The sequence below is a fragment of the Paralichthys olivaceus genome, chromosome 7 (genome assembly GCF_024713975.1).
Source record: "Paralichthys olivaceus isolate ysfri-2021 chromosome 7, ASM2471397v2, whole genome shotgun sequence".
Lineage (NCBI taxonomy): Eukaryota > Metazoa > Chordata > Actinopteri > Pleuronectiformes > Paralichthyidae > Paralichthys > Paralichthys olivaceus.
Window position 1 is genome coordinate 16,291,941 of NC_091099.1, and position 26,714 is coordinate 16,318,654.

Genomic DNA, 26,714 nt, shown 5'->3' on the forward strand with positions numbered 1-26,714 from the left:
AATTTTCAACCAGAGACCAGGAAAAATATCCCAGAGAAGAAGAATCTATTGTCCACAGAGCTAAAATTTGTCATTTCAGTATGTACACTTCTCATCTGATGGATGTTGCACTGTCACAACAAATATAAATTATGGCTCAGTGGTTATCTTCTGGGTCAGAAATTATTCATAACTTTGTTATATGTCTTATTTATGAAGGCGGAGGCTGTCAGAGTTTGATTCTTGCTACATGACCTTAACACCAAAGCAGTCTGTCTACCAGTAGGTGAAAGAAGCTGCAACCAGAGGCTGCAGAGTCTATATCTCCAGCCGGCTACACTCACGTACAGCACAGTGGCATAAATACCAAGCCTCTCTCTCACTTTAGTATGGGTAATAGGAATTGCATTCTTATCTCTGGACTGTAAGAGGAGCAGGAAGAGAACAATCAGTGGAGCGCAGCAGGACTTCCCTCCTTTGTTTACAGGTACCACAGGGATAAAGCCAACTGTTTCCCCTCCAAACCAACTGCTAAATGCAGCTCACCGTACTTCATTACCACAAACACTTGTGGCAAGGGTAAATGGAGCGACTCAAATACCAGCACAGTGCATAAAATGGGGAATAACGAGACTGTCAGAGCAACAGTCAAAGTCACAATTGAAGTCACAGTTAAAATTAGGAAGCACACTTTTTAAAACAGCACACAAAACAAGTCAAAATAGAAAAATAAAGTTGCTTTCAGACATGAAGTCTTGACATTTCCCTGAAATTTTCCCTTGGGAGAACGGAAAATGTTAGAGTCAGCTACTACCCTTTCGTGTAGGGTACACGTCTGTGCGTAGGCTACGGTGTAGCTTCGATGCAGAAGCATGAATTGGGCTTAACTCTGGAGAATGTCCACAGCAAATGATTCAGCAATGTCAGGAGATTGTGCTGAGTTGTCTGAAAGCAGCTTATATGTATCTATTTCCATCTCAATGCTCCGTGAAAGGGATCAAAGTGGCAGATGTCTGGGTTAGGCTAGTTGCTAAAACATTACGAGAGAAAACAAACACTTGGGAGGGCTGAGAAGAGGGGGCTGACATCTCATCACATGCCATCAGCCACCGTATGCCTGCTTCCTTCTGCTCTGTTCCCTGCACCCACTTGCCTGATTAATATTTCAGGGAGGAAGTGTTTGCTCTGCCTGTGCTCATTCTAATGCCATCAGATCAAAAATGATCAAATAAAAATCAGTAGAATCGTGATATGTGAGCCTTCTGAACCACAACTAGGGTAAGAGACTCTTATCATTCTGCAACTGTGCTCCACGTGCGTGATCATGACTGGTGTTTTTGTGACCGCTGAAATGAACCAGCGTGTGTGCGGTTTTCGTGTACACATGACTATACACTGTCCATGCAAATGTTCGGTAGGAATTATATAATACAGAGGCAGGGAGTCTCTCAGGGGAGACAGTCACATTTTAGTGGAGTTGTGCGAACTCGTGGGATTATGTGATCTAGATTCACTGAAGCATAAAGAGGGGAAACACCCAATGGGACGTGAGTGATGAGCCAATTAGCAGCCTATTTTGGCTTTTAAAAGCAATCGATTTCTCTGGGTTAGTGAATGCATGTGCGGTTGAGTGCATTTTTTGTTTATAATCAATGTTATCTGGTTATGGTTTAATACATGCTCATATCTATTACTAAGCACTTTTTTGCACTGTCTGCATTATTCCCCATAAAGGCTGAAATTAATTGGACTGCGTTCATGTGATGTAATCTGACCTTTGAGCGATGAACTTCGCCATCATCGTCCTCACCACCAACTCCGAGGATCTTCCGGCTCTTCAGGCGGCTTATCAAATCAGTCTGACTGTGCTTCTTCATTAGAGGAGGGTGAGGTTTAGACACCATGGTGCACAAACCTAACAAAGAAGATGATACAAAAGGTTCAAGGTTAGATAAACTGGAATGACAAGCACTGTGTGCAGATTAATATTGCAGGAAAGGATATATGAATAAATGGATTACAAAGAGAGGGGGGAAGAAAATGGGGTTTTCTTTTTCCATTATGTAAAAATCATCACTTGAGTATTTCTTCTGCGATTACCCCCCTCTCCAAAGAAGACACTTCTCCAGAGCAGAGGCAGGAAGATACAGTTACCAATATACAAATAAACCCCTGGAGGACTCGATTTATGCAATGCAATTACATAACACGGGTCTCGAAAATACAAGCAGCAACCCATAAAACCTTCCCCTCAAGATAGACTAGAAGCAGGAGCCAGATGCCATGTCCGTCTGTCAGGAGACCAACAGATACAGGTGACTCCACAATGAGCCAACGCATTGAACAGAGCTGAGGTTGCTGAAGACTGAGGGTCTCACTTTCCATATTGATTAAGTTCCACTGATGACATGTGACTCTGTCGGACAATGGTTTTGATGTCAGTTTGTACTGCCTACACAGCAATATGGCCTGACCTTGGTTATGGATATATTCATGTCTCACTTAGAATGGCTCCTCAATGTCTCTTTCAACAACAATGACTTCATCATGTACTTCCAGCTTGCATATTCAATGTATTTACGTAATTATGTTGGAAGAAGCTGTCGCAATTGACTTCAATTGTATTGGATATGGATATTGTGTTCTGTGCACGCAAACACTTCACCCTTTCATCAGCATAGTGGTGAGAAGATAATGAGGGATGATTACATTTTCTGTGAACTATCCCTTTAATCAAACAATCTTCTCACAGCCTCAATACTCGCCCTGTATGTTTCCTTTCTTTTTCTGCTCCACCACCATGACCCCATCAGAATCCGTGATCAAATACCAAACAAAACACATATAACTGTATTCCTTGGAAAATCACACGCTCACATTCTAAAACACTCTAGCGAGTCTGTGCCTCCCCATACCTCTGCTCCTTGACTTGTCAGCAATGCTGATGTAGTTGCCTAGCAACTGCCAATAGAACAATCACTTCTTCATTACTGAAAGCACCTTTCATGATTGTAACCACCTTTAATAATGAGGTTTCTGCTGAGAGTCAGTGCTACTACGCCGTCACTCTCCTTTGCTGCCACCAGTGTCCTTTTAGGATGAATAGAGAATAAAGACTCTTTATTAAGTAAACTGGAGTAGAGACATGTTGCCAATATATTTACCTTTGAAATATAACTAATTTTAAGACACATTTAAAATTTAATATTTAAGCCTAAAATTCAGATTATTGAATGTACATGAGGATGTGCATAAAGTTTATAAGAATTGACATTGGGACATTGTTCTAACTTGCTTTGCACCCTCAATGATTTGTCAGTGTTGCAGAATAGAGAATATGTTTAGTTCCTTTCATTTTTTTACATCTGAAAACTATTTCCAATTAGTAGAGTTGTGCTAACCTTCTTGCGCACTCACACGTCATAGCAGGCTTTTGTTCTTGCACAGTAGAAAAATGCAGTGTTACCCTTTTCCAGTTGCACTTGCAACAGCATTTCTTGACAGCTGCCATGATGCAAGTCAGTGATGACATATAACTGCTACGTGCAGTTTGTGTTTACCCTGATTGTGACCTCGTCTGAGGGGCAAGTTAGTCTACCTCTTTATGTTATGGCGACATACATATGTGCTGTTTCTGAACACAAACACATTGCACCTGGATGATGCAAGAGGCATCAGAGACTAAGAATAATTTAAAAGATGAATTAGGAGCTGAAAAAAGAAGAAAGCAGTCCATATAAGTGGCCAATTTTAAACTTCCATCAGTCACAGATGTATTGAGATGCTGTCAAGATGGAAAAGATGAGTATACAAACATGTGGGAGCAGTCTGCAGGGGTGATTTGGAGAAATACTATTATAGTATAGCTTTAAATACCTTAGAGTTCTATTGACAAAATATTTATCGTTCTACCTACATGGACATTTAAGAGTGAGAGTATTTCTTTGCAGAAGATCTCATCGCAGAATAAGTAGGCAAATACAGAATGTATCCACATAGAAAGAAGAATAAACAAAAGCTAAATACTAGTAATAATCACCACTCTCTTGATTCTTTCCACAGACTTTGTGACAGAACATGTGCTGTAGAAATGAAAAGCTGCTAAATATAGGAGAAATATATTGAGAGAAAGGTGAGAACTCCCCAGAAAGATGTTCTGTAAAAAAAAAAAAGATTGTATCACAAGGACAAAAGCAGTGTGTGGGGGTAGAGGATCAACTGTGAACAAATGTGTTACTCAAAATAAGAAAGCAGACTCTACAGCCTCCTTCACTTTTCCATAAATAACTTGAGACACAGTTGCCCAATAGTTTCTAAATCCCCTCACCAACATGTTTGGAATCTTCCGCAGGGCTTTGTGGAGCCAAGAGTAGATAATGAAAAAAAAACACAGCTTGAACTCAACAGAAACAAGTGAGGGCAGTTAGTCCTGAAAGAAATGTCTGTCTCTTGTGTGCCCTCACCATGACTGACTGACCTCAGTAAGTGTATTGCCTCTCATGGTTAGTGTTAATGTTATAGATTTCTCATTGCCCTGACGCATAATGGAGCTTCAACACAGTATGCTTTTAAGCTGAAGGCAGGGGGGATCAAGTCTCCGTGTTCTATTGGAGTTAGAACAAGCATCATTGACTCTTAGAGGATTACAGATGTCCTAACAGTGCTGAGGAGGTGCTTGTTTGCTTTACTGCTTCATCAGACTTAACCACCTCCCCTTCCCTTGAGGTTGGAAAACAATTGGTGACTGGAGAAAAAACAGAGGGATTATCATAAAAGTTCATACACTGACATTAATGGTTCCCGTTTCCAATTGATCGGAGTAGTCACTTATCTAGTGAATTATATATGAGATGGATGGACACACAATTTTTGAACCGACTTGCATAGTTCTCTGACAATTTATCATATGGAATTATGCAACTATGTGTGACCGCATCTACTCACTGAGAAGACAAAGGCATGAGTTCCTTTGATCCAGAATAAAATGTCTTGTGCCCCAGGGCAAGTGGATGTGGGAAACTGTGGGACTGTGAAGTCTGAGTTCTGCAACAAGCTCAACAAAGACTCTCAACAAAAACAGTTCAATGGAGATGTAGACATGAAGAGTTTCAGCCGTTCACTTCTTTAGTTGAGAGGCATTTCAAAGAGTGAAACTAATTTGTGGAACAGCTCGATTTTGCAGTGTATTTTCCAGATATATATATATATATATATATATATATATATATATATGTATATCCATTCTTCAAGATCTTCCTGATTCACAAATCACTGCCCGATGAAGGATCTAATGCCGTTTCTTTTTGGATCTAATACGTCTGCCTACATCTGCTATTATAAATCCAAAACTCAACATATCTCAATTCACATAGGTGCTTTTTTCCTCTCTACAGGTTCTTTCCCTGTTCCAAAAATGCACATCTCAGGAGAGTGGTCTGGATGAAGAGAGAGGGAGGAAGAGAGCCTTCAGAGATAATGTGAGAAGGAAAATGCCACAGCATGACTCATGTACTCTTTTTTACTTGATGCTCATGATAAAGACATTAACTTCATCCCACAAAGAGCAAGCTGAACTACATCAGGTATATCTGAGATATACCCCTCACACATGTACTGTATGGTTTTGTCATTGTTTTATGAATAAATAAAATTGAAATATTATTTCAAACCCAAAATGAAATAGGACAAACCACTGCTGGAACAACTAAAGGTGTAAAGAGGTGCGAGTGGACAGATTGTTGTTGTGCATGATGAATTACTTAAAATTGCAAGGGAGGAACAGACCTTGCTATTGCTTGTTAATGCACTCCAACTCCAACCAAGCACAGTTAATAGAAGTAGAATAAAAGAATAAGAATAATAAAAGATTACTGAGAGGTGAACATAAAGTATGGTCCCAGTCTTCTCCCTATGACCACACATTTGACACATTCAGTTGACTATTACATCAGTAAAGCATAGTTGAGATTAGACACTTGTAGCACACATCATATTATGCAAAATGAGAGCTTGATCCAGTTGATGTATCCAGTTATGAAGGAGTGATGAAACTCAGATTTCTTAAATCAGCTAAAGTAATGGTTTCCTTGCCTGACAGATGCTGGCTCTAATGTAGTGGAAATTACAAATGAGGTTCAGTCGTGGTAGGGCAGAGAAAACCGATGAACACAGAAACCAGAGCTTACTACAGCTGGCAATAAAACAAAAGACAATGGAGGAGGCACTGAATTCCTGTCTTGAGACCTTTTCTTGAACAGGCCCCCAATACATGGCCTGGAAACTGTATTCTACACAACACAGAAGATCTGTAAATGCAGGCAGTCTGTGTTAACAGCTCCTCAGTTAGTATCAATGGATTATTGTGCATGTGAGTCAAACAGATTATAGCTGTTGTGTAATCATCTGGGGACAGTCGACATGAGATGAACTTCTCCTAATGAATCCAAAGATAAGGAGTTTCCCTGTCTAAAATTCAGTTATTGCATCACACTAAACCAAGGGAATTGACCCGCTTGTTGCCTGACTTACTCTGATGTGATTACGTAAGCGTGTTGCTAAAGTGGTGACTGAACATCCTTGGGTAGTCAGAATTACACACAAAGCCGAGTATACAAGCAGTAACTGATCCTATGATATGATCTCATTACAGCATCTATAAAGGCAAGGTTATAATAATGAAAATCTGTTTTAAAATGAACAACGTGATGCTGTGAGATACTGTCAGTCAGAATGTGGATCTCTGAATAATTATTTCAAGCAATATCCAATCCACTCAACCGTAAGGATTGTGGATAATGACAGGGTTCACAGGACTGCAGTCCAGCTGCGTCTCTGTTGACTCCCTGCGGGTCTCTCATTCTAGTGAAGGCAGCCCACCATCCCTCCTTGCATTACTACTCCTCCTTTGTATATCAACCACGAGGAGGAAAATAACACATTGAATAAACAATTTTTGCAATGCTGGTTTGCACACAGTTGTGTTAAACCTGCGTGTTAACTTAGACACACTAGAAACTTGGTAACCTTTAAGATTAAGGCTACAAACAACCCATATTAAAAAAACGTTCCACTTCCAAGCTCATTCTGAAGGAGCCAGTACTAAAAAAACTAAACAATAGAGTGATTAACCGCAGTGCGACTTGACACTGCTTTATACTTTATACTCTATACAGTGCACCCTATATTTATTGGTGTGTCAAATAGACAGGTGGTTTATTTTTACCATCTGTTACTCAGTGCTCATGTGGGGTACAGCACTGGGGTGGGGGTGCCGGTGATTGCTTGGTGTTTCCATCTCTGGAAGCATCTTGACAAGAGAGGCTCACTGTGAGGCCAACTCAGAAGCAGCAAAGACATGTTGAGGTAAAGCAGAGCTGACACTTAATGCACCCGCGCAGCTGGAAGGTGAACCATCTCATCCGAGGAGTAAAACCGTCAAAATTCAAAAAACGTATAAAATATAAACTTATGTAAAATAGAAACACAAAAGAACATCTTTTCTGTATTGTTTTTTCAGTAAAATAAAAGTTTCCACATCTGCAAAAATAAACACCATATACACCGATATGTCTGTGAAAGGCTAATATCTTTTAGTCAGTCTGATGTGATAATTATGGTTACACAGAAAATCTAATTTAAAAGCAGATCCTGTCATCATTATTGTAATGAATGAAACATCAACTAAAGCAATAACACTTTCACAAATTATTTAATAATATACAAAAGCTGGAAAAAGCAATGGACTTTAAGAAATAAAACTACATACACTCAGTTATCAAGCTGGCCGTTTATTGGATATATCAGAAAGAGAAATGGTCTGTTTTATATTGTCCTTTTCTAGTCTTGATGACCACTCAAAGCGCTTTACAGTGCAGTTGTTTTGCCATTCACACAAACATTCATAGAGTGCATCCAAGGACAGCAGTTTTTAAAATTAGCGCTGGACATGACACATGCAGTTGGAACAGTAAAATAGATGACATGTGTAATATTAACAAAACATACAGCTTGCATATCTTCAAATCTAATAATGATTTTGTGCTTTACTTGTGTTTAAGTGTAATTAACATTTGTATTTAAGTAGTGAGAGCTCAACAGAGTGCAGGTTGGGATATCACAATTCCATCCACCTGCACCATTGCATTGAGATTTAGGTCTGTCTTTCTCCAAAGAAAGGTGTTTTTGTTATGTAAAAAACCTTAATTGTGATAAATAGAGTTGAAAACTTAACAGCAACATCTTTCCAAATAAAACAACACAATTCAATGGCACCACAATCTACAGCCTCCAGAACAACTGTAAAACGATCTAATAGTGTTTCAGAAAAAACTGAAGACTATCAGTTTTTTTAAGGCAGGATTTACTGCATAACTGCCGTATTAATCTAAGTACAGGAACAGTGTTCATAACTCAGCAGGGTTAAGTCTGACAAAATGAAGGCACTGGAGGTGTAGTGACAAGAAATACCAGATGTCAAAAGCTTGTTGTCCAGGGTAACTGTTCGCCAGGACTAATTATACGAACTAATGATGCAGTCTTTAATGACGCACAACAAGAACTTATTAGTGGATAAAACTCTGCACACCCAAATATTTTCCCCTCAGGACTGCTAGGAGATTACAGGAGACTTCTTAACATTTCAAGGGTAACCAGAGACACTTCATCACAGAATTGTGTGGTGCAGTTATAGTGAAAGGGGTTATGTTACTGCACTTTGTGGATTAAGGCAAATTACATTAAGCTCAAACCTGCACTGCTACAATGCTTTACATCTTCACTTGTAGATCACAATTAGACTCATCACTTGCACTATCCTTGAAATGCACTAGCAACAGGCACAGTGGTGTCAATTGTGCTTGGTACAACAACAGACGAATCATTACGGTTAAGTGGTTGTATTGAATGTACAAGTGCATCTTAATAAGAGCAGTGAGTAATTTAATTAGTATAATAAGTAGATGGCAAATGGTAATGATCAGTAAAAGCAACATTTTAGAATCTCAGCGGTGGTTGAACACTCCAGTTTATAAATGGTGGAAAATGTTTTGTTCTTAATGTTTCTCTCCTGCAGAGGAAAAAAATCAAAAATGGGCTATTTCAGTTGTAACACATTTGACAACATAATTGTGTGTACTGTAGCTCCCTAGGGCAACTACAAGGCTCCAAATGTTGGTTTTATAGCCCACTGTGATAGGAGGTCTCTGCCACTATCAATTCCACTGATTCATTGATATATATTTATATACAGCCCAACTATAGACTATAGATCAACAAAAATATTTTCCTCACTTTCCGAGTTAAAGAAACAAGCTGTGGAAAATCACGGTACAAAAACCCCTGGGGCTACAGGGCTATAGGTTAGTTTGAGCTAGTCAAGAAGAAACAACAAACAAAATCACTGTCTGGCTTTCTGACCCATAAATCTGGGCCTGTAGATATGATGTACAGTCAATGCTGCCACACAAGGGTCCAAAATTAGCATCCACCACTCACCAAATGCAAGTAAAATTCTTCTTTAGCAAATAAAATAAATGAGTTCAGTCAACAATTGTCGGGTTCTTGTTGTAGACGTACTTCATAACAAACTTTTTGATTGAATTCAGTGACTGCATTTTGCACTTCTTTGACTCTCAACTATTGCAAGAGGTTGACACAATAGATTTGACAATGTCATTTATGGTGCCAGGACACTGTTGATATAAACATACTTAGCAGTAAGCACCAATCCCTTTAAAGTACGAAGTGATATTTTGATAATATTAAATCAGTTCTTCTGCTGCTATTATTTCCTGCAGCTGCCAACCACAACAAAAAAGGCATGCATACCCTGTAAACACTTCACTGTGGGCGTTTGTGCAACTCACAAGCAGTTCAGACAGGCACACCATCATCCCACTTCTATAGGAGAGTACTGTGTGTGCATGTTTGTGTCCCAGCTCTGCCAAGCGTGTAGGGTAATCAATCCAACCAATCAATCATCTAATCCAACACTGGTGACTTGCTCTGGCAGGCGTTTAGATAGTTGGAAGGTCTATCTTTACTTTCACAGGTCCAAGCTAAGTACTGTGACTATCTCTAATGGCATACACTTTTTTGTGGCTGCAACAACATGCTGGCACTGACCTCATACAACAGGAGAGAATCACTCCCCACAGCAAACCCGCTAACTACGACAGAGTCACATTTAAACAGGTGCAGATAGGCTGCTGTTACATTGTTGGGAAAAGCATGAAGCAAAGACAACAAGATGAGACCAAAATCCCAACATAGAGAGAATGGGCAGGACCCAGATTTAGATAATATTCCAATATTCATGACTTGGTTATACTATATTTCAAACACTATGTTTCAAAAATACAAAATTGCCATGCAGATTAATAAAAGATATAAATTCAAAATTATAAAAATGAAAATATTCTTAATCTAACCATTATTTAGTACTACCCTCAACTACCCACCGTCACATTGTGCCCTTCACCCACAGAAAACACTGAATTATGCAGTTCTATGGCCAGTTGAGAATTATTTTTGCTAGTTTTATGTTTACTAGAGCAGACCAAAGAAATAATAACCCTGTCCCACACTACTTTATATGACCCATACTAAGTACTGCATTTATTATGCATTGTGTCTGTTTATTTCTAACTCTCTACTTAGTAACTCCAAGCTATCTATTCTGTTTACGTTCTTCTGCTTCTCTGATCTTGTTGACGACAGAAGAACTAATCAGGGAGTAGGATAATCTGTAATTACTACAAGTGGAGTAAACATGTTTCTGTTACAAAATGGTTGGGGGTATTTTCTTTCTTTACATGTTAGTAAATGAAGTGTTAAAGCAATTGATTGAACAGCCTCAAGATACAGAACAGCATTGAATGGAAATAGTCAGTCACAGATTTTTTAAAGTCATACTGAACTTGTGAAAGTACTGCCAAAGACAACTGCTTTTGATTGTAGATATACAGTTTTAAGTACAAATCCACAAGTGTCAGTTTCACTGTAATTCAAACAATGTACAGTTACTTGTACAGAGGATTGATCCATGAGGTGCAGCAATATGACAAGTTCACCCTTGCTCAGCCTGCCGAAGTGCTACCTGGTTGCTAGGCAGCCGTGGTGAGTGACGAAGACGACTCATTCGCGGGATCAATCTGCGTCACTAAGGATTTCTTCATGTGGAAATCATTGCAAGGTAAAGGTCAAAAATAGATCCTTGAAATATCCAACATGTTGCCATTTATGTTGTCAGGATATAATGTCTGCATTTTTATCCTCTGCCATCTCATCTCCTCCCAACATGTGTAAGAGAGCTTATCATATATTCTGGTGCTCATCACTCTAGCTGTGATAGTGGTAATGGATGCACTCACACGTAGGTTGGTTCACACAGCAAAAAAAACACTTCCATTGCCCATAAAGTTCAAATGAACCGACAAGAGTATTCCACTAAAAGCCACTAACAACATTAGTGTGCAGGTACGAGTCAAATTTCAAGTATTAGTCCAGAAGCTCATAAAACCAAGAACAACAAATTCAATTTTATTGACAAGTCTTTTTCCTAGATGGCTCGTGTGGAAAAAAACATTTTTTGTACCTCACACTGCAAAAGAAAATATTAAACAATACATGACAGTAATTACCATAGATGTGACATTTCTTTTAGTTCACAAGACACAAAGGCAGTAATGACTTTGGCAGGGTCAGGTAAGTCAGAGATATTTTACAGTTTGTTCTCTGCTTTAATGGCTTTAAAGGGGCAATGTGTAGAATTTAGTGACTAGAGGTGAAGTTTCATGTTGAAGCTGAAAACCCCTCACCTCACCTCACCCTCCCCTTCCCTTCCCCAAACATGAAAGAGAACCTGTGGGAGCCTTCAGTTGTCATAAAAACTCAAAAGGTGTTTAGTTTGTCCAGTCTGGGCTACTGTAAAAATCATGGAGGACTCCGTAGAAAGAACCCCCTCTCAATTTAAATATAAAGTATTTATATTTAGGGTTCATTCTAGGGTAAAGAAAACACCAATTCATACAATTTAGATGAAACACACAAGTGAAAACATCACAAGGATTATTTTATATCAAATTTCTGCCAATAGATCCCTTTCACCTAAATCTTACACACTGAACCTTTAAAGACAGTGCAGAAACCTTGAAATTAAAAAGCTTTGTGTCGCAAATCTCATTTGTGAAAGCATACTTTGCTGTCAGAGAGGCCTTCAAACTCCTAGATTTACTACTCAAACCAGTCTTCCGACATACTATTTCAGCATGTCAGTGGTACAACACACTCCCAACACTGCAGGCACTTGATGTTGTTTTACCACGCCATGTTTTCTGTCCGATTACTTAAGAATCTGTTTTTCCAATAGACTGTGGCAGTCTGAGAAAGTCTTATTTTTTCCGCCACAGTTTAATAATGATGCAAAAAAAATGTTTACACTTCTCATAACACAAGATCTCTAACTTTGTGTTTCCCACCAGTGCTTCACTGTGAAACACTATTTGCCCCAATCTCCCTCTCACATTGAGCGGTTGCACATGCACGGGTGCATCATAACTGGGAAATCACAATGATCAACCCTTATCAGCCAGTATAATTGTTGAATAGGCTCTTTTACTTTGACACCAAATCCTTGGTTAACTCAATACAGCGAAACAAGAAAAAATTAACTGTGTGGGTTTTATGACTGTACAGAAAATGAAATTCGGGCCAGAACACTGTAAGACTGACTTCACACTACAACCCTACTAAGAAGGTAACTAGTGGACAGATTACTTAAACAAAATGGTTTCAGTTTAATGCTGTAGTTCTGGGTTTGAATGTCTTCTCTCGTGAAATATATTCCTGTGAGACACCTCTTGTTTCCAAGCAAAACTCCTGTCTGAGACAAAGAAACCTAATTTCAACATCAGACTGTCATTCTGTTAACCTTCTCAGATCTGATGACAGAAATACTTGAATCAATGCCCTTTATCAGTAGGCAGAGCACCTTCCACAAACAATGTGCAATACACACAGCTGCATCCACACCGACAAAGGCACAGACCATTCCTATGCAAATAGTAAAGGTTTTGAAACATTGCCTGTTGTGACCTCGCTCAAACCTCAACCGTCCTCTCGGCTGTCAGCAGAAATTATAAAACAGTGTTTTAAAATGTTAAGAACCTCTAATAACCTGTCATTCAGCACTAATTCGTTTTAATTACAGGAATAGCAGTGGTTACGTAGTCTTGTGTTGGTTAGACATGCTCCGGACTCCGCAGTTCCTACGTTTAGCAGTTGAGCAAAAATAATCCACTGACAACATAATGTCAGTCATTTTCTTTGAGATGATAACTCTTCTTGGAAATCACATGTTTTTGTTCAGGAAAAAGTTACTTGACAGAAGCAGTAGACATAGATCACTTTACAAGTAGACAGAGAGACATAAATAAAGTCTTTGTTGTATAGCAGCAAAATCCTAAACAGCTCTGACATGTAAGTCTGGCAAGGCATGTTTGTGTGTTTGTAGTAATGTGTGCAAAGCCTCTGATGTGCTGTACTAAAATCAACCTTTTTGCCCTAAAAGCATTCAGCCATTTTAGACACCTAAAAGACAGCCTGTTACTGAATGATGTCTTTGTGTAGAGGTAATATATATATATAAAATGAGATTTCCAATTTACATCCAGGAGAAGAAGGTTCCCTAAAACTTAATCATTACTGCCAGTTTTGTCACAGTCTATATTGTTAACGCATCCTCAGATATACCAAGGCTGTGTCTTGGTAAGTGTGAGAACGCCCACACAGCTTGCTAATCAGGTTTGTGCAGAGCTCCACAAATGCCATGAGGGCTCAGCTGAGTTTACACAGAAACAAATGAGGGAATCAACCTTAGCCAGAAGCAAATGGTAGTCTGCACAGAATGGTCAACGTTCAGGCACGATGAGGAATATATCTTATCTGGACAAAAGGTTGGGTTTGTCTCCTGGCCCTGTTAACTTCAGTTTATTCCCTTAGCAAGAGTCTGGTTGTGATGATTTTAATCAATTATAAGGAATCAATAAGACGTTGCTCACTTTCCTGCATCATTAACGTCAGAAATATTTTAACAGACAGCCATTGTACAAAATCAATTGATACAAAAAGTAAACATTAAGGTTAGCCAATATGGTTTTAAGAATGTCTGTATTGATACAATTATTTTCCAAATATACTGCATATTTACAACAATATGGAAAGTGTTAGCATTTTGCATAAAAACCACTCACATTGATACTCAATGCACTTCATTGTTTGTAACTATTTAAAAAAAACTATACATAAATATAAAACACTATTAATGCTGTTTTTAATTAATGCTGCAACTAAGAATTATTCAATAAAGATCAATCTAAAAAAGCAGATTCTCAATAACATAAAGGCCAACTATTAATTTCTAGATGACAATATGTGGCTTTTGCTTTGAGAAGCTTGACGGCACAATATTTAATAAAAATCTAGGACTTTTCTATTAAGTTTTGTTTTTGTTCAAGATGCTCTTTTTTATAGAGAGAAACCTCAACCATCAAGGGCTTTGGGAAATCTTGTATTGTTTGAGAACTGAAGGTTTTGTTTTAGAAAGGTGGTATTCAATTGATTTAATGTCATGGATGCAGTTTTTGAAAGGAACAAAAATAAGCAACACTATCTATTAAAATGTAATTGTTAGAATGAAGCATGGGGGTTTCTGTGTAGCATTATTTTAAGAAATGGAATTCAATTGTATTTTACTCAAAGTGTCAAGTGATTCAACAAGCATTAAAACATTATGATGTTTTGAACATAGGGCGTGGTCTTCACAAAGCCAGTCTCGTAGAGCCTATCTGTGAAAGCTGCTTGAGCTCCAGCACTGAAGAAAACAAGTTTAGTTTCAACACTGTTTTCAAATGAGTCCTAAGGCAAGGAAACATAAGTGTGTGTGGATCTGGCAACAAACACATCCACAGATAAGGGATAACTGTTACTGTGTGTTTCCCACAGTCTCAGATTCTTGAACTATACATCTGTGTATCTGTTGTGACAGTCAGCACAGTCCGGGCACACGCACTCAGCACGCTGGGCGCAATGCATGAAAGACCTGCGTGCCGGTGACAGGAACGTGCACAGCTAAAGTAGGAACTGCCAGGCAATGTTCTGCCTGCCTGCTGAGGAGAGTAAAAACTCAGCAAGGAGGGACTGAGCAAATGAAGGCACTGTGCACGGTGCTACAATGACAATGGCACAAATACAAGATTAGAGATATTTTGTCTTATGAGAAGCATAAAATATATGGACAATTTCTTTTATGAAACTCTGTTGCCCACAGCCTCATAACATTTTACATTTCTTTGACACCAAATTCTGCACCTATTTGGTCATCTCTCTCTATTTGATAAAACTCTGGTAACCTCTGATATACACTCTCATTTCCCTACTGCAGCATCAGACTGCAATTTTATAAGAATAAATGATAAGTAGTATTTTTTTAAATGTAGTTTTTATTTAAAGAACATGGGCAATATCGCTAATGAGTAACAATTAACCAAAAGTTTCTGCCTACAAAAAAAGATAAACATACATTGGGCTGGTGGGCAGGTTATGTAATCACACTGTCTAATACCAGTAACACAGGCTACTGCAGCAACCCTCCCTCCTAAATTAGGTTTTACCCTGGGCTTCAATCAGTTTACTCAACAGGGGGGTTGGGTTGTTAACAGCATTTGCATACATTTGCATTAAATAAGCTTCATCCTTCAGGAAATGTGATTTATTACTGCTCCATTTGTCCGATAATAGAAAATGTTTAGCAGTCAAAAACTTAAAATGCTAAATGCTCCGAACGATACAGATTTGTCCAATGCCTACAGAGGGTCATGTGAGTATGATGGAGGTATGAGTGACATTTAGTGTTGGTACTCGCAGCAAGTGTCACTCTTCACAGCACACCAGGTGTGAAGGTGTAGAAAATGCTTATAAAACACAATATATTTTATGAGTTACATGAGCCATTTTAATACATGACCTACAGATGAAATCCAGAGAATTGCCTACAGAGCCTAACCCTAGTCTGCCTTTCACACATGCACAACACAGTGGGAGGCTCTCTGCACAGATGCGTTCACAACAGCATCAAATCCTCCACATTATTCAGGTGAGAGATAGAGCAGCCGTGTGCAGCGACAGAGGCAGGAAGTGATGTATTACTTCGCTGCCAAGATCACGTGATCATGCTTACAGACCCACCTTCATCAGCTCTCATCACCATTAACTCTCTTGACATCTTTGTCGGTGTCTTCTATGTTTATGACACCACTTTGTGTTTTCTGTTTGTTTTTGTTTTTTTCCATCAACCCCCCCACTTGCTTGTGGTGAATCCAGCAGGGGATCCCCTGCTGTGTTCTCACATCGACTTCTCCTGGATTTCTACAAACTGTCGAGCGTCTCACTCAGACATTTGCGTTCACACAGGCACCTCCTTCGGAGAAAAAACGTAGGAACTGCGGAGTCCGGAGCATGTCTAAAAGAAGCTATACAGAACAGTCTAATTGCTGCCTGTGTCTTAATGTTTTCTAAAGCTTTTAAAATGCAAGACTCTTTGTGAATGCCACACAAATTTGAACAAGATATAATTCCATTTCTCCCAAACTGAGAGCCTAAGTATAGAGGGTCTCTTATCCTGTAAAAATTGTAAAACATAACTGCTGGTCCAATGGTCTGTGGCCAGTAAAAGCTGTAATGCAGAGCAAATTGACTGATTAGTTGCTGGTCCATCAAGGCCAGTGACAGGTCCGCTCATGAAAGCAATGTCACTCTTCTATAAGATCGGAGTGGATGTGGGATCCCAACACAGTATCACCATTCTGCTTATTATAATGTTTAGACTCAAGTTACTGGTATTGAAGGTCAGGAGCACCAAGTTCCTAAGTGTACACCTCTCCGACGACCTCAACTGGGCCGTAAACACCAACTCTGCATTCAAGAAGGCACAACAACGCCTCCACTTCCTGCAGAGGGCCAGCCTACCACCACCCATCCTCACCACCTGCTAATAGGCACTGTGAAGAGTTTCAAGGCTAGCTGCATCACTTTGTGGCTCAGGAATTGCAAAGAAGAAAGATGCAAGACCATTATAACTCATAGTGAGGACAGCTGAGAAGATCATAGAAATCTCTCTCCCCACCATCCAGGACATTTTAATATGCAGATAACTACACATATAGTGTAATCATTACACACATCTTATTTCAACCCTGTGTATTGGGGCCATATCCTTGTGGATGTTGTAACTGCAGCTGTATCTTCATGATCTTTTTACCATATGGTGTGCCACAGGCAAAAGCTTCTTTCGACATCTAAGTCTGGAGTATATTGTGAGCACTCAGCTGTAATATTGTGGCTATCATCTGTAGACTCTTCATACTGTTTGACAGGTATAAGAGGCGAGTGGTGTTTTGAGTCTGTTGTACAGTTTTCTGGTTGATGTCAGACTTGTCATACCCAAACTCTGTCCTCACGGAAGTAGCCCCTCTTTTAGGTAAGAGTTCCTTGTTTTGTCTTGGCTGGTCACAGTCCTTTTTTCTGGCTCAGTGTCACACATTGTTCCTCCATGTTTGAGTTGCCTTCTTGCAAATGTCCTGCTTCTATCTCTGCTGTGTGAACGCAAAGAATTATCCAGATGACAAATATTGTCATAAGAGTGCAATTTTTAGCACAGTGAAATAAACTGTAGAGAATAATATTAAACAATATACATTTTTCTATCATCATGCAAACTATGATATATATTATATTGCAAAGCCCTATGATACCCTTCTTTGAGCTAGTAAGCAATGTTGCCAACTGTGAGTATTTATTTTGCTGGTTAACTAAAAAGACAGTTTTAGGTTTAATGTCCAGTACCAACACTTGTCCTTCCTCCATGTATTCACTGCTGCTGTGTGGTGCTCAGCTGTTTTTTATTACCACAATGAGATTTGTTTTCAGCAAGAAAAAATGTCTGCTAATATTAGGTCAACACAATAGACAGGCTGCTTATAAATTGCTTATCACGGGTTCCAATGTGTTTGTGCCCAGCACAGGCTTGTGTTCCAGCTGCTCCATGGCTCAGTGACTGTATTAACACTAATGCTAAAACTTTTACTGTAGCTGAGCGTCTAAGGTTATGTGCTGTGTTTTAGCATTCAGTTGTTTTTAGCATTCAGTTGTTTCTAACGCTCCCCCTTGCAAAGACAATAACTGATTATGTTTCATGAACTTTCAAAAAACATGTTTCCTCCACACAGAACCAGGATTTGAACCAATAACCTTCTTTCTGTAAGGAATAATTTATCACACTGCCCCCCCCACATTCATGATAAACCAAAAGATTTTTTAAAATATCTCTCTCTCTCTCTCTCTCTCTAAATCACTCTCTAACACAGAAACAAGTACTGAAGGTACTGACTGCCTTGACATTGAGCCCCCTTTTATTACTTTTGTCCCCAAATCAGGGGAACAGGACAGAATGACAACAAGATGAGGGTTAAGAAACATGCATATATAGTTCTGAGGTGATGTGGTAAATCCATGACGAGATAAGGCTGCCACCATAATTTTAATATTTAACAGCTATTTACATTTCTTACCAATGGGGTCAGTTAACCAGACGTATAATGCAAGCATTGAGACTGATAGATGTGATGTATGAGTGCGGCTGAGGAGAAATGAAGGGAGGCTTTGTCCAAAGGGCAAATGGAGCGAATGTGAAAGCATAAGAAAAGTTCCACGCATGCAATCAGAGAAGCAGTCAAATCAATCACAATGCTCCACTGTGAGAATGAATACATACAGACTCTTCACAACCAGTCTCCACAGCAGAGCTTGTTCAACAGCTGAGCAACACAGCCTGGTAAATTCCTCATTTCTAGTGAATGCAAGCCTTTTACCACACACTTAAAAATGACTAAACCATATACATCCGTGAAGTGAAACAAAATTTTTGCTTTTACTTACTGAATTTGGGTTCGTCAATTTAGGAAGATGATGCTCCTGTGAAGTCTTCTGAAGTTCACCTGTCAAAGGAAAATCAAATTGTAACATATATTTAAATGAAAACACAAACTTATGGTCTGAAATCTCTTAACTTTACTTTGAAAAGATCAGAATAAACCAGTTTGTTTGAGAAAAGTGGATGCCAATAAGTCGAACTAAAGAAACCATCAGATGTTGTAAAGCACTGCAATATGGCGTAGAGGTTATCAAAGATAATAAATCCAATATTACATTTTCGAGTGAAATGACTTCCCTAATGTACACAGAAATTGTCCACAATGTTTTCCCACCACTAAATAATGGAATTGCTTTTCTGTCAGTTCCCCAGATAAAATCAGTGTGTTGAGATGCTTCTGCTGCCATAAAACGGCAAGGTCTGAAAAGCAACATATGGTCTTAGCTTCTCTAATCTTGTCCACTGGAAATAAACACTAGCGTGTGTGCTGTGGGGCCGTTATTTAGGTCTAAAGCAACACCCCAGTTACACCAAACAGAAGGAAATTAAAAGCAAAGATGCCAGGAACAAAGCCATCCTCCATAGCAGAACAATATTGCTGGTCCTTAGAGACAGACCAGAAGTCGGTGAGTGCTGAATGATGAAACTAAATATAGCTTACCACCATCTTGTTTCGCTGAATCATATTTGTTACTAATGTAAGAATAAATCTAAAGCAAGAATCACCAAATCAATACAAGAAGAACAGACCTACTGTAGTGAGTGCTGTTCTTGGGCAAATGCACAACACATCCATTATCATATTATTATATATATAAATAAACAAGAATGTGTTGTGGCAAAGATGCTCAACAGCTACTCTCTGTGTTACTGTGTCTGATCTGTCAGGGACAAGTGCCCCAGGCAGTGAACATACTCACAATACAGAGGCCTGCAAGTATACATTTGTGGAGCTGAATTATAAATAAGTTCAACCTTAAATTATATCGCTCAGTCTGAGCTCTGTTGTGAAGATATATTAATCACAGGGAAGTTAAAACAAAAAGGTGGTTACCATCTACCTTGGCTGCCCAGCATGCAGCATGTCAGGAGTGTGTGAAAGACCTGTGGGTCTGCCCAGAGCTGTACCCAGTGCTACTCCTTACTTCAGTGCCTCTTCACAAAGAACACACAAAGACACAAAACCATCTACATGCACTACTGTTTAACTCTCCAAGGATCATATCAGCCTCACAGCCTAGCTCCACTGAGACCAGATCAAGTCTCGATCTAGCCTGGTGGAGTGCACAGAGAGGATGAAACAATTCCCATTTTCACTACGTTTGGTAGAATATATACCCTTTCCACCAATAATACCCAGCAGTGAATGTGACTGCTGAAAGAGGATGCCATAACATTTTTAAATATTTAAAGTGCATTTGTATGACGGTGTTTACCATTTCCATGTGACACATAGAGCGGTGTTGTCGTTCGGCATTAGGACCATTAGTGAGAAGAGTTGGCAACAAAGGAGTGCTGGCTGGGAGGACAATATCCTGGAGTCACAAGCGTTTAACAGAGCCACTTCTTCATTCAGACAGTGGAGTGCTACTGATACCAGCATCAGAAATGCCTCGGATACTGTAGAAAATGCAGGGCTTCGATGAGTAGGCATATCTATGTACTGAACCAATACCAGATCTTTAAAGTATATTGGTTTCATTTATCATTACTTCCTCACTGCTCGATAACAGCAGTTGCCCCCAGCAAGTACTGTTTTTAGTGGCAAAGAAGTGCTTTCCAGTAGTGTAGTGAAAGCCAGAGCTAGCTAAAATGTCAACAATTTGGCAATATTTTAGACACGTAGATAATAAAATAATTTCTATGGCATTAATTCTACTTGTTTACTCAGCTTGGGTTTACCCAAAGCCAGGCCATACAGCAATGATAGCAATCATCACTTCCATACAGAGTTTGTAGCATATAGCTGTTAAAATAAGTATTAGAAGTTTGTTTATTTTGATGAACTAGTATCGGATCGGTACTCAGTATCGGCTCAGAGTCCAGATATGGGAATTGAAATCAGGAAGGGAAACTGGTACAAGAACATCTCTTGCCACTATGTTCAACAGATATCCACTGTTGCTTACTTCAAGCCTTTTAAAAATATTTTTAGGGCATTTTTGCCTTGATTGATAGAACACACAAAGTGTGAAAGGATGAGAAAGAGGGGAAGATAAGCAGCAATGGGCGGCAAACCAGAGTTGAACCTGCAGCCCAGCACATGGGGCACCAACTCTATAGCAAGTGAGCTACCAGGCACCTGAACTCCACCACAATTGTATTATTATGGTCACTAAGAACAGAGAAGTATCCCCACTTCATATTTCCTAATTCCTGAGATTAGAAATCCCTGCCCACCCAGAGTCTGGATAATTTATGGATTCTTGCACACAACCTGAATAAAAACTACTCATTTATTTCCTCATTTGAAATCACATTTTCTTTATTGTGAGCTATAAGGAATGTATGCCCTAACATGGGGGTATACATACCCTCATGTTATTGGCTGACTCAAGCCTGCACCTTGGGTTGGGTCTTTGTTGTGTGTTGGAGTGCTGGTACCGTTCATGCACATTAAGCAGTTGTGTCATTTTGAAGGGAAAAATACAAGGGTCTCCTCTTCCACGTAAACTAATTTGGCAGGTGGACGTCGTAAAATGTGTTAAGCATATATGTCAGTCATCCGGTGAACGAACCTCACAGGAAATGAGACTGAGACTTTCCCTGCAGACTGGTGAACAGTACACTACAGCTCAGTTCACAACACCAACAACATGAGTGTTAATGAGAGCGCTGCACTATTGATGAAGTGTACTTTTGACAAGCCTTCACATGTCAAACACTAACCTGAACTGTTAGGTGTTAGGAAGACTCGCTCACCAAGTTATTCATGTCTCCTCTGAGACAGTTGGACTAAATCTTGCATAAACGTTCAAGGTAGAAAGGTATAAAGGAAACAAACTTTTTTCATTTTCATACAAACATTACATCACACTGGCAGCTTGTTTTGTTGGTCGCGGTTCAGGGCATGTATGTATTTTTCAGTTCATTTTAAAAAGGGCTTTGAAGAATGTGCAGAAAAGAAATTCATAAAAAAAAGGTTAATGGGAAAAAGCCTTGAGGCAATAACCCAGTGAAAGTCTGCAGTGATATGTCTGATGAAATGTCTAGCAGTAGACTGTCAGTCTTGGAAAAGTCAAACTGAGACAACAGTTAGAGGATCCTCCAGCATCATTTTGCTCTGCTGTATGGAAACATTATAGCAAACCTGTGCAAGCACCATGCAACATATGAGGGTTATTCTAGCAGTGATTCTTCCAGTATGATGAACCATTAAAGAAGCATCACTCAAATGTGTCTGTCCTCCCATTTATAAGCAAAAGATATGCAGCCATGTGTGTCTGTATGCTGCACCTCATGGGGATGACTTCCATCTATGTGGCCATTTTATAGAGAAAAAAAAAGTGCAGGTTTTGTTTGCACAAATTAGAAAATTCTTTTAATTAAGATTCGAAAATAAAGAAGTGTTTATCAACTCAGCAGCAAGGAGGTTACGGTTTCACCTGTGTCTGTTTGTTTCTCTCTTTGTTTGTTTGTCAGCAGGATTATGCAAATGGTATTAAACCTCCAGAGGCCTGTACGACGAAGCAGGAACTGCATTTATTGGGGTAACTTTAGGTTTACCTCAGGGTTTTCAGTTTTACCAAGCATGTTCACTTCTTATGTGTAAACCATGGTAACTTATGCTGAACGGCTAACATCCAGATCAGGTTAAGTTGGAGATAAGAGATCGACCAGTATAACATTTCTGCCCACTGATCAATTCATTCTATTTAGTTTTATACCTTCACTCTTCCCTTTAAAATAGGTTTATACTATAAAATTAAATATTTATTTAGAATGGGGGATAGATTGCTAACTGATTTACCTTGTGACGTGCCCATCCTTCCCTCCCTCCCCCTCTCTCTCTCTGAGACTTGCGGAATTAGACCTCACCAACATGACACTACACTGTTGTGCGGCGCACACTCTCCTTACAGGGAAGCATAAGGGAAGTTGAAACAATGTCTAGTTTGTTATGTCCATACACGCCACTAACACATCCACTACATATCAATCTCTCCCTGTTTCCAGATGCACACAGTCACATTCCTTGCACCATGGAGCATGAAATAGGTCCATATGTTTTTATTGACTAGTAATTGCAAATGTTTCCACAACAGTGTGTTCTCAGTGTCAGTGCAGACAGTGTGTGTCAAACGAAAGCTCATTACAGAGCCTACATCATGTGATTAAGCTTAATGTTTCATCTCTCATCGAAGAAGCTTCTTCACTTCAGTTCCACAGGTCTTGTTAGCAAAGAACAGATTCATATCTTGTGGCCCCGGGTTATTTATCTCTTTTCCACGCATTATTATGTCGTGGTCATGCAATATATTTTTTTTCCCAAATGTCACCCAGGGGCTCCGTGAGATTTTTTACCAGCTGTAACTATGTTTCTTTTAGTCTGGATAATGTGTTTGCATTCGCCCTTTTTTTCTAATATAACATTTTGGGAAATATGCAACTCTAATGTCAGTTCACTTGTCCATGTCGGTGATTGGTCATACGCAGTAAACCCCCGCCCCTTTCACGTGCATTGCTCAGATCTTGATAAGACAAACCTGGGTTGACTTACAAAGTTGATAACAAGCTAACAAGTTAAGTTCATCCGGATATTGGAAAGATATCCTGGGTATGTTTAACTCGCTTCGTAGTACAGGCCCCAGCTCACCTGTGGCACGTTCAATGTCAAAACATCTTGCACTGTTTTGCTACGGTTTCTGGGTTGATCTACATGTTAGCTTGAAACATTGTTTGTTTGTAATGGGCTTCGAGGTATATTTTCTCTTGCTTGGTGGGTTTTTCAAAGGTGTTGCAGAAACATGTAAATAAACCTGACGATATAATCTAACTCTGAAATTTCTTCAAAAAGAACGCCAAGAATAAGTTTAAGATAACATTTCGTTACTTTTTTTCTGGGATAAACGCAGCTCTAGTGGACAGAAGAGGCATTTTCTCATGTTTGAATTTGATGTGAAATAATCAGTCATATTTATTTTGTTAAGATCTGAGTTTGTACACATCAGTGCAGGTTATTTATTGTGACAACTTCCCTTTTTCCCTTTATTTTTCGATTAAAGGGCTTAGAGGTTCAGTGTGTAGAATTTAGTGGCATCTAGTGATGACATTGCATGTTGCAGCTGAACACCCCTCACCTCACCTTCCCTTCCAAACATGAAGGAGTAGCTCTGGTCGCCTTCAGTTGTCAGGAAAACTCTAAAGGTGTTTAGTTTGTCATGGTTGGGCTACATGGCGGCCTCCATAAGAGAGGACGCACTCCCTGTAAATATAAAGTATTTAAATATAAAGGGCCCATTCTAGGGTAAAGAAAACAACAATTCGTACAATTTAGATGAAACACACTAGTGAAAATATCCCTAGTATTGTTTTATATTCAATTTCTGCCAATAGATCCCTTTCATGTAAATCTTACACAGTGGACCTTTAACAGACTTGTAGAATTGTTGTTGGGTTTGATGGAGGCATGAGCTCTACAGCGTGTTATTCCTGTACCTACATTTTGTTAAGGTAAACAGTTGTTAGGTTGTTTACCTATTACTTCTGACAAGGAGGTTATGTTTACCTCTGCCAAGCTGTTAGATTATGCTTTCATCAGTGTTTGTTTGTTTGTGAGCAGGATTACAAAAAGGCACTGGACAAATTCCTACGAAACTTGGTGAAAGGACGAGAAATCGGTCACGAAAAAACCCATTAAATTTTGGTGCAGCTGCAGATCAAGAAAATGTCCCTTCACTTTCTTTACCTTTGTGAGATGGGGCGCCTTTTAATATTTCTGTCGATTTCTCTGACAATAATTAATGTAACGTAAAGGGCACTGGTATTTCTGAATGTGTGCAACTTAGTGAAGATCCAAATAAAAATCCAGATCTAGTAAATATGGTTTCATGAGGGGCTGTTGGGCCCCATAGGAGGTATGTGCTCAACTAAGTGCCCTTCTAGCTCAGCATGATGAATGAAAACAATCATTACCCAACCTTACTTATTAAGCAAATGACTTGCTAACGGTACTTTAGGCAAAAAAAAACGAAACAAACAGGGACCGATTATTTTAAAAGAACAAACAATAACCTACTTTAAATAAGTTGTAAAAGTGCAAAAATACTGGGCTGGTTAAAGTCAGCCAGCAGAAGACTGCTTACATGTATGTTAAATGAAGAATATTTAGGAGAGAACAAGCTCGCACATGTTGAGTGTCGCTGCTGAATAACTTCACAGTTCATGTTAGTGGGTGGGGTGTAGAAGCTCCACCGCTGGTACGTTTATAAAGCTAAACAATAGGAACAATTTTAATGAATAAAGCTTTCAAGAAGTGTTTTCCTTACAACTATGTTTACGTGTTTTGTTTCTTACTTTAGCGTTTTATTTGACAGAGCTCTCCACCATGCTCCCTCTGCTTCCCCTCCAGCCTTTGCTTTGAGACTTCCCAGTTAACGCAAACTACTAGAGACTAAAGAAACACTTAAAGAAGAATCTAACTCGTCCAGTCGAAGCAGAGATACCTTCTTTCTGTCACAGCAGCGCGATGATATGTCAGCGAGCGGCAAACTCTCCGACACACACGAAACATGGCTGCAAGCGAGTGAGAGTCAGAAGCGGAGTTGGTGGAAAACGCAGTGATAAAGAAGCACAAGGTGAGTTACTCACAGTGGAAGCGGGCTGGTGTCAGGAGTTCGCCTCACAGAGGAAGGGTCGCTGCTGGAGAGGAGAATGTTCGGAGGGGAGGGCGTCTCATCACAGCGCCGAGAGACTGAGGGAGAGATCCACTACTAACGCAGGAGCTGCTGCTGACAACAACCGGAGGGGAGGGGGGGAGAGAGGGGGGGAGAGAGAGGGAGAGGGAGAGAGGGAGACAGAGGGAGAGAAGCCGAGTACCGTAAACACCAGAGAGATCACACACGACTTCTCCTACCGTAATATGTCAACTAGAAGCGCGCCGTGAATGGGGTCCACAAGTAATATGAGAACCAGGTCACTGTGAGTCAGTGGTTCATTATCTTATAGCTTGTCACGTCTTATAGGAAGAAAATACACAGTCTATTCGTAGGCAGTCCCATGTCCCCCGAAGAGGAAGACCTCACTTAATATCTTGACCATCTCAAATGTCACCATAACATTAAACCTTGATGAACACGTTACGAAACGGATTCACGAGTAATTTGTACGACCACTGAAGCTGATGAAACATTTGTTTGCAAGGTGACAGATATTTTTGTGATGTGCACAATAAACATGGTGAACACAGAAATGCATGTATTGAAATTCAGCTGAAAATGTACATAATGATTTGAAAATCTATTTTTAAAGGATTTTATCACCAGTAGATTCAATGAAAAAAATCAATCACCAAGGCAGCTGCAGTTTAAGATGTAGAGTGGCCATTAACCTGAAGGTTGATGGTTCGATTCCCAGCTCCTCCAATCTGCATGTCAAAGTGTCCTTGGGCAAGACACTGAACCCTACATTGCCCAGAATGACCTTGTATGGAAGAGCACTGCTTGAAGCACTGTATGAATGTGAGTATGATTTGAATTATAAATAAGACTATTTGAGTTATTATTCAGAGGTAATGCATTTAATGTGTTAC

At 39.5% G+C, this 26,714-nt stretch overlaps 1 protein-coding gene across 1 annotated transcript in view; it reads right to left on the reverse strand.

The window, feature by feature from the left end:
* The window catches only part of LOC109624584 (tumor protein p53-inducible protein 11), a 38,453-nt gene extending 12,472 nt beyond the window's left edge, over positions 1-25,981 (reverse strand). Inside the window, exons 1-3 of the mRNA XM_020079376.2 lie at positions 25,775-25,981; positions 18,970-19,028; positions 1,755-1,894 (exon numbers count right to left, since the gene is read on the reverse strand). Coding sequence (XP_019934935.1) covers positions 1,755-1,883 — 129 coding nt within the window. The 5' untranslated portion in view covers positions 1,884-1,894; positions 18,970-19,028; positions 25,775-25,981. The remainder of the gene's footprint in view (positions 1-1,754; positions 1,895-18,969; positions 19,029-25,774) is intronic.
* Between the last annotated feature and the right edge of the window lie 733 nt (positions 25,982-26,714).